We start from the raw sequence: 8,761 nt of genomic DNA, 5'->3' as shown, positions 1-8,761 counted from the left end.
GCTTCGTGCCGCGCCGAGCCGGGAGTCACCGCTTCTAGGAGTCCGGTTGAGGTCGGGAACAGCCGCCCCGTTGAACTGCTCCGCCGCCCGGTCAACTCCACCGGCGGCAGGCCGGACGCGAACCGCGACGCCGGGTGGCCACGCAAGGGAGCGGGAGTTCCGGGACGCAGCCTCGGGAGCTCACCGAGCCCGACCGACGAGGACGGAGGAGCGACGCCGGCGATCCCTCCGTCTTGACGAGCATGTAGCCCTCCGCCAAGGTCGGATGGAGGGCTACTTGCGCGACAGCCGGCTTTGATCTGCATCTCGCCACGCCCTGGCCGGTTGGCGGCCGCGGAAATCTTCATCTTCCGGTTCTGCGGCCGGCGGCGAGCGTTTCGCGGCCTCGATCACTTTCTCCTCCGGGGAGAGCACCTTCTTTGCAGCCTTCGCCTTTGCCTCTCGGCCGCCGCCGGTGCCGGCCCGCTTTGCTTCCGGCCGACCCTCCATTGTGGCTACGGTCGTGCCTACGGGGGAGTGTGGGGCGGCGGCGGGTGCGGCGGCGAGGGTTTGATCAGCATCCATGGCGGTGGCCGCGGCGGCGAGGACGTCCATCGCTTCGAGAATGTTTCGCGCCGGTCTAGTTTGCTTTTACGCGCGGGGAATGGCCAGTGGCGGGAATTATATCGGGCTCGCCGCCACGCGACGCGCGGGTCCTACGTCTTTTCGGCCGGTCCACTCGGCGCGAGCCGCGAGCCGTCCGCGGAGACGCGAACCTGGCGCATATTTGGGCCAGGTTTGCGTCTCTGCGGAGTCGGGCCAGTCACTGCGTCGCGCCACGGAGCAGGGCCCAGACGCATTTCCGGTCACGGCGGACGAAAACGGTCGCTCAGCGACCATTTGCGTCGCTGGAGATGCCCTAACTACCTGAATCTTGCACGTTCACTGGTCAAGATCATTTCGGTTTCAGACAATCATTCGGCCTGCAAGCAGCTGATGCATATATCTTGGAGCTGAACCAACGGTCAGAACAGCGAGCTTGACCATCCTACTATTAAAATGCATGTTGGAAGTGATGGGTATATTATTACAAAACGTGCATGGAAGAAATAGTAGAGAATCTGAAGAAATCTGACCAAATCCTCGCCAATTATCTAAATCCGAATCATTGTTCAGAGCCCCATATAAAGCCGTGACTAGTATAGTCCACCAAATCAATCCCACGAATTTAAAACTCCACCAAACTAATTCCATGACCTCAGCATGCGGGTCATGCCGTGCTTTCGTTTGATTAATTCTGCTTCTGTACGTGGGCAATACATACTTTGTCTACTACCATATTAGTCCGTTAACACAACCCTTGACATTAAGCCAACAACAATAAGCATCTGATACTGACTTCGTACCCATCCAATTAGTTGCCATAATGAACGGTCCATGAAAGCCTCGTTGTATACAACTGAGTGTTGAGTTCAGTGACTCATATTTTTATCATAGTAGAACTTAAGATGAGTGTGCTACAATCAGTTCTACAAAACAGGGTTTTCTAGCCCCTAGATGGTATTAACTGACAAAAATATCCAACGTGACAGTTCTGCAAGCAAAACCGACTATGTAAAAATAAACGAATGAAGAAACTAACAATCTCCGCCTATTCATAATTTTCATCCTTCTGTAATAATATGAATATTATTTTTTGTATAGAATACGAGAAAACAAAATATTTCCAAATTCACCTTTTTTTTGGTCCCAACAAAGAACTTCTGAAAGCAATATGGCGACAAAGCTGCGTTGATGAACGGCGTGCCACATAAGACATGCATAGGAAGTCCACTACAAAGAGACACCCGCTAATATTGTTTCGTGTATGATCCTTGTCGCTCTATCGCACCTCGACACAATAGCTCGATCTTTTGATCCCAGCTAGATATAACTCGGTCCTCTTAGGAATTTTTTTGTTTTCGTGCAAGGTTAATGCATGCCAAACATGCATGGTCGTCCCAAACCAACAAACCTCTAGTTTTGGCGACAACAAACCTCTAGTTTTGGCGACAAGTATCGCACATGACATGAGCAGCTAAACCCCTCGCAACCATCTAGCATGCCTCTCTAGTTTTGGCAACAAGTCTCGCATATGACATGAGCAGCTAAACCCCCCGCAACCATCGACGTACCTCTAGTTTCGGCGACAAGTCTGGCATACGACATGGATAGATAAGCCCCTCGCAGCCATCCGCCATGCCTCCAATTTTGACGACAAGTCTCATAGAAGACATGGACATATAAGCCCCTCTCATCCACATCCGCCATGCCTCAAGTTTTGTCGACAAGTCTAGCATACGACATGGACATATAAGCCCCTCACAGCCATTCGCCATGCCTCTAGATCTGGAGACAAGTCTCGTAGAAGAGATGGACAAAGAAGCCCCTCGCAGCCATATGCCATGCCTCCAGTTTTGCCGACAAGTCTCATAGAAGACATGGACATATAAGCCCCTCGCAGCCATCCATTCCAATCACACGCCATGTATCATATATAGCGGCATTCTTTTGCAACAATTGACTAAATTCTGACTTTTGAGTGTAGCCTTCTGAATGTTGGGCATCATCTAACTCTGTTTGTGTTGCAAGCATTTGCGCATGTCGAACAAAATCATAGCAGAAACATCAAACCTCTCACCGATGCACCATCTCTAGACCCAAATAATTCTCAGCAGTATATTTTCATGTTTTGACAATTTATTAATAGTTGGATTTCACAAGTAAATCTTAGTATTCGCTGAAGATGAGATCTTGCCTATGCAGTAGGATGAACAGGAAAAATCTCCTCCATTGCAACCTCAACTTGAAGTGACAAAGATGACATTCTCGATCACGCGTTAGATGACAACATATGTTGTGATAACAACCACATTGTGCAAGATCTCGTGTGTGGAGCACCTTTTCCGGCACCATTGCTACGAGCCGTTGGTTCTCGGACCACAAATTCGCCACCTCCAAAAGAGTGCTGGTATTCCATGGCCGATCATACGTGTGAACCATTTGTCGTAGAGACACTAACTGTCATGCCATCTACGTGCAGCGTCACACACTCTAGTGACAAGACAAACTTATGAGGTGCGCTAAAGATCATCCTGGAACAAAACGTGCATTTCGTCATTGCACCGACCGTCCAAGCAGAGGCAGAGATTGATGGCCCAAGGAAGTCAAGCGTGAGCGCTGTAAAGAAACAAGAAACAAACGCCGCCGACCCACAGAAGTGGGTCCCGCAAACACACGGACCCACTAGGAGACCCGACCCGTCACCCATCCTCGTCATCCGCAGCACGGCCGCGTCGCCCTTCCTTCCTTCCACCCACCACCGACCCAGACGGCGACGTCGACGACGAAGGGACCACGGGCGGGCGGGCGGGCGGCTCGTGCCGGCCCACGGACCCACTATCCCCGGGGGCAGTTCCGTAAACTCCACCGCCCGTTCAGGTAGCCCCAGATACGGTTGGCCGGGGAGCGCCTTCCCGTTGCGGGGGCAGTACGGTAAATGCGCCGCCTGTCTCCTCACTCCTCCATCCCCTTCTATCCTTCCCCTTCCACTTCCACGCTCGCACAGTACTACTACTACTCCTAGCCACCACCACTGGTGCCCGAATCAAGCGACCGAGTTGCCAGCCAGCCAGCCAGCGAGCGAGAGCGAGCGCAGCGCACACAGAAATCAAATCACTGCCCAAAAGCACGAGCGATAATCCCCTCCCCAAATCCCAAACCCTAGCGCCCCCGAGGCCCCGATCTGCAATGCGGGCGGCCTGACGGACCGCGCCGGCAGATGAGATGAGGCGGGTGGCGCCAGCGATGATCTTCTCCGCCTCCGCCGCCGGCGCCGACGCCGCCGCCGCCGACGCATTCGTGGAGAAATCCCTCCCGAACGGGGACCTCTACCGGGGCGGCTTCGCGGGGGGCGCGCCGCACGGCAAGGGCAAGTACGTGTGGGCGGACGGGTGCATGTACGAGGGGGAGTGGCGGCGCGGCAAGGCCTCCGGAAAAGGCCGCTTCTCCTGGCCGTCGGGCGCCACCTTCGAGGGCGAGTTCCGGGCGGGGCGGATCGAGGGGCAGGGCGCCTTCGTGGGGCCCGACGGCGCCACCTACCGCGGCGCCTGGGCCGGGGACCGCCGCCACGGGGCCGGCGCCAAGAGCTACGCCAACGGGGACTACTACGAGGGCCACTGGCGCCGCAACATGCAGGACGGCCACGGCCGCTACGTCTGGGCGGCCGGCAACCAGTACGTCGGCGAGTGGCGCGCCGGGGTCATCTCCGGCCGCGGGGTGCTCATCTGGGCCAACGGGAGCCGCTACGACGGGGTGTGGGAGAACGGGGTGCCGAGGGGCACGGGCGTCTTCACCTGGCCTGACGGTAGCCGCTACGTCGGCTCCTGGCCCCGCAGCTGCGTCGACCTGCCCGCCATCAGCGGCACCTTCTTCCCCCCCGTTGGCGCCGGCGCAGTTCGAAAGCGGTCCTCCGTCGAGGGGGTTGGGGACAAGGTGGCCGCCGTGCCGCGGATCTGCATCTGGGAGTCCGAGGGCGAGGCCGGGGACATCACCTGCGACATCGTCGACGCGCTCGAGGCATCCATGCTCTACCGGGAAGCCGCGCCCGCTGGTGCTGGCCCGACCTACGCCAGGACGCAGCGCAGCGTCCGACGAGGACCCAACCCTGCCCCGTGCTGGTCGTCCTCAGCGGCCACCACTCCCGAGGGGAAGCGGCCTGGACAGACCATCTCCAAGGGCCATAAGAACTACGAGCTCATGCTGCAGCTGCAATTGGGCATCAGGTGATTCTCGTTTACATTCTTAAAATGCTCGCAATGTGGAGGCTTACATTACACCTATAGTTTGCGGATTTGGGATGCTTATTTATGCTGCCCATCTTTCAGGCATTCGGTGGGGAAGTCTGCTGCCGTGCCGATGCGGGAGCTGGAACTGGCAGATTTCGATCCCAGGGAGAAGTTCTGGACAAGGTTCCCGCCGGAGGGCACAAAGGTCACACCACCGCATTCCTCCCCAGATTTCCGGTGGAAGGACTACTGCCCCATGGTGTTCAGGTGCTTGTTTCCCCTTCCTTATCATCAATGTACTCCGATTTAGTTTCTTCAGTTACTGTATTATTGACTGATATGAGTTCTGCAGACATTTGAGGAAGTTGTTTGCGGTTGATCCGGCGGATTACATGCTCGCCATCTGTGGAAATGATGCCCTCAGGGAGCTGTCTTCGCCTGGGAAGAGCGGGAGTTTCTTCTATCTCACCCAAGATGATCGGTTCATGATTAAGACAGTGAGGAAATCAGAAGTCAAGGTAATTTTGCTGTTCATGCCATTTTTAGTTATGAACGAATACTTGTTTGTAGAGCCTGTATGAAATTGAATATCCCTTTAGTTACAGGTTGTATTGCTTGTGAGCTGGTTTGCAGTGGTGTTTGAATTGCGTCATGAAAATGTTGTTAAATTAGGAAAAATTGATTTGCATTTAGGGTTTGAAGCATTGCAAATTTATGTGCCATTGTTTTGGCATTGTCTTAGTCCTTTTTCTATACATTGAAAACTAAGTGTTCGCCAAGTACGATTGCTTTGTGAGAAGAAACATTTTCTTTTTCTGTTTAAAGCTATCTGATCATCTTGTTATTTGGCTGTGCAGTTACTGATCCGGATGTTGCCTAGCTACTTCAGACATGTCAGTCTATATGATCACTCTCTAATCACAAGGTTCTATGGTGTCCACTGTGTAAAACCTGTTAATGGACCCAAGGTGCGAAATACTGCCTGCAACTTCCTTGCTGCAAAATGTTTTTGTTAGTTGGTGATTCATGACAATTGGCAACTTCTCCAGGTCCGTTTCATTGTCATGGGAAATTTGTTCTGCTCGGAGTATCAGATTCATCGCCGTTTTGATCTTAAAGGTTCATCCTATGGCCGAACAGCGGACAAATTTGAAGAAGAGATTGATGAGACAACCACTCTTAAAGACCTGGACCTCAACTTCGTATTTCGGTTGCGGCGAACTTGGTATAGAGAGCTGCATGAGTAAGTTCTACCCTTCTAATTTTTTGGGTGTCAAATTTATTTACTAGGAAATAACTGAATCAGCAGCGCTAACATAATTGGGGTTTATTCTTCAGGCAACTCCAAAGAGATTGTGAATTTTTGGAGTCTGAAGGTATTATGGATTACAGCTTCTTGGTGGGAGTTCACTTCTGTGATGATGTATCTGCTTCAAAGATGGGCTTCTCTACTTTTACTGCTTCTCCAAGTAAGTTCTGACTTGTTGGTTTTTACCTTGAAAAGATTGCTCTCATATGCTAACCTAAGTGATGATCCTTAACCAGAGCTTTCGATGAAGACCGAGCCATTTCAAGTTGGTGGTCGTGGCATGCCAGAGCTGTGCTTCTCAGATAATGATTTTGATAGGATACCTAATTGCCGGTATGTTCCCGTCTTTAACATTTACCTATTTGTTTGCTCTTGTCTTCTTTATTTTCTTATTCTTAGGAAGCCCTTCGCACTCTATGGTACTAGAACTGGTTATAGCTATGCATATATTCTTGGTTTAGTCTCTTTTAGGATTTACTTTGGAACTGATTCCTCTAAAATCATTTTGCATAATTCCTTTGAAAATTGTGAATTCCAAATAGGCCTTGATTCAGTATCTGTCTTTAAGGTTCCCTTGGTTATTGTTTGCTAAACAATATAATATTGCAAGATTAAAGTTGAGTATCTTGACATCCTAGAAAAGGTAGGGAGATAGAGCAACCAGAAAGCACTTAGTTGATTTATTTTATATATTAGTACCCATCCATACTTTCATTGGAATAAAAACATTACTTTTGTCCATGGTCACAAATCCTACACCGTGCATAGGACTCATAACACGCAGAAGTTGCACCTGGTCTCAGTACCATCTTAGTTGAAAGTTTTAGAAGCCATCATACTGCAAAACTTCACTGCCGTCCACTTGGTTTACAGATTGTGTGTGTTTATGCATTGCTGGGTCCTAGCTGTTTCCTGAGCTCCATTAGAGATGATTGTTCTTTCCAGTTTAAAGACACCGATGCAAATCCATCAATTTGTTCTCTAATGTAATGTGCCAACTTTTTCTCAATTTCAGGAAGCCATCGATTAGACTGGGTGCGCACATGCCAGCGCGGGCAGAGCAGGCATCCAGAAGAAGCGAGTTCGACCCATTTCTCCTCAGTGGTGGGGGGTTCCTGGCCGCAAACCAGACTGGCGAAGTGTCCGACGTGATCCTATTCTTTGGGATAATCGACATTCTCCAGGATTACGACTTCACCAAGAGGATAGAGCATGCTTACAAGTCGTTACAGACAGATCCCAATTCGATATCTGCCGTGGACCCGAAGCTCTACTCGAGGAGGTTTCAAGATTTCATTGGCAGAATTTTTGTAGAAGATGGCTAGAGCTGGGGCAAAGAAAGATTTAACAGGGAGGAATTCCAACGAATCCCGGGGCACACCTGGAAATTATCTCAAGGTGATTTTTGGTAGATTTTCTGCTGGGCAAAGGAACTCAATGGTTATACCAACAAGTCAGCTTCAGCCCCTGGGATCCCGGTATTCGTTGACTTAACCGTCGGCGAACTTTGATCAGCAGTGCCGGGAGATGGAGTTGCAAAGGAATTTGCGCAAACTAGCTACCGGAATCGGATTGGCTGGATTTTGAAACACAGCCACAGAGATCGAAGTGGGCATCTGTAAATTTTGTGATTTGGTGGGCGAGAGAGAATGGTTCTTCCAGCTCCTTGGCAGCGATCCCTTTTCTTGTTTTAGCTAGGATTCCTTTCTCTAGTTTATTACTTTGCCCCTTTTATATATCTGTTGGATGTAAAGAAGGGGATAGGGAATTTTTGTTTCCGGAAAGAGGGTATTTAAGGCTGCGGCAGGCAGTGGACAATAAGACCATGTACAGATACATTTCGATCCAGAAGAATGAATGGTGAAATGAATGGGTGGGATTAGAATTGAATTCGGCATCTTGATGTCCCGTGGGTCCTCGTGCCACTGCTTCTCCCTCTCTTTTGCGTTGTTGGTTTCTTCCTTTCACCGTATTTATTGGCCCCTTTGGGTAGCTTTTCGCAGGCTGGAGCGAGAAAGTAGGGTCGCCTGCGTCCCTCCTTGACCTGTGACCGAGGCCGCCTGTGATGTCTCAGTTGAGAGAGAGATAGTATTGGAAGTGGGGAAAAGTGATAGGAGGAGAGGGAAGCGCATGGAAAGAAGAGAAAGGCAGCGTAGCCACAGCCCACAGCAGATGGTTTAGATCGGAATGGTGATCCTCTCCGTCCTTTTCGTTCCTATAATGCCCAAACCTGGAATCTCTTTATCGGTACCCGCTGCTTATTCTGCTCAAAGATTGTTGGATCAGCCACGCTGATTGCGGTTGCGGGGGATCACAGCGCTGCCAGGATCGTTAGGGTTAAGTTCCTGGACGGCTATGCCGCTATGGTATGGGCATCTCGAGTTATGCACAGCAGCTTGCTGGCTGCATCGCAGCGAGCCTGATTTGGCACTGTGGCTTACGCGTTCGCGGTCGGGAGTAGTACTACGTTGTTCGAGCAGGGACAGTATTTTGTGTGTTGGCTGTGTTTATTTACCACGTGTACATGTGTCTCAGTGTGTATGGGAATCTTTCGATTCCTTCAGTCCTTGACCTCCGGACCGTGCCAACCTGCTTGGATGGCGCGCGCTCATGTGGACGTGAGGACAGCGGTGCCGTGTCCCTGGCT

At 51.1% G+C, this 8,761-nt stretch overlaps 1 protein-coding gene across 1 annotated transcript; it reads left to right on the top strand.

Annotated features, from left to right (window-relative positions):
• The first annotated feature begins 3,804 nt into the window (after positions 1 to 3,804).
• LOC124703987 (phosphatidylinositol 4-phosphate 5-kinase 1-like) lies at positions 3,805 to 8,004 on the top strand. Its single transcript, XM_047236220.1, has 8 exons — positions 3,805 to 4,802; positions 4,905 to 5,072; positions 5,158 to 5,323; positions 5,663 to 5,773; positions 5,855 to 6,048; positions 6,144 to 6,274; positions 6,351 to 6,447; positions 7,130 to 8,004. The coding sequence occupies exons 1-8, from the start codon at positions 3,805 to 3,807 to the stop codon at positions 7,437 to 7,439; spliced, it is 2,175 nt and encodes a 724-aa protein (XP_047092176.1). The 3' UTR covers positions 7,440 to 8,004.
• Positions 8,005 to 8,761: the final 757 nt, after the last annotated feature.

This window comes from Lolium rigidum, chromosome 3 (assembly GCF_022539505.1).
Source record: "Lolium rigidum isolate FL_2022 chromosome 3, APGP_CSIRO_Lrig_0.1, whole genome shotgun sequence".
NCBI classification, from domain to species: domain Eukaryota; kingdom Viridiplantae; phylum Streptophyta; class Magnoliopsida; order Poales; family Poaceae; genus Lolium; species Lolium rigidum.
The sequence above is the reverse complement of the archived record's forward strand: the minus strand, read 5'-3'. Positions and strand labels throughout refer to the sequence as shown.

Bases quoted from the DNA above. Each gene is read 5' to 3' on its own strand.
- LOC124703987 (XM_047236220.1), top strand. From the start codon at position 3,805: ATGAGGCGGGTGGCGCCAGCGATGATCTTCTCCGCCTCCGCCGCCGGC. The intron at 4,803-4,904 runs GTGATTCTCGTT...CCCATCTTTCAG, and splicing joins CAGCTGCAATTGGGCATCAG to GCATTCGGTGGGGAAGTCTG. The intron at 6,049-6,143 runs GTAAGTTCTACC...TTTATTCTTCAG, and splicing joins TGGTATAGAGAGCTGCATGA to GCAACTCCAAAGAGATTGTG.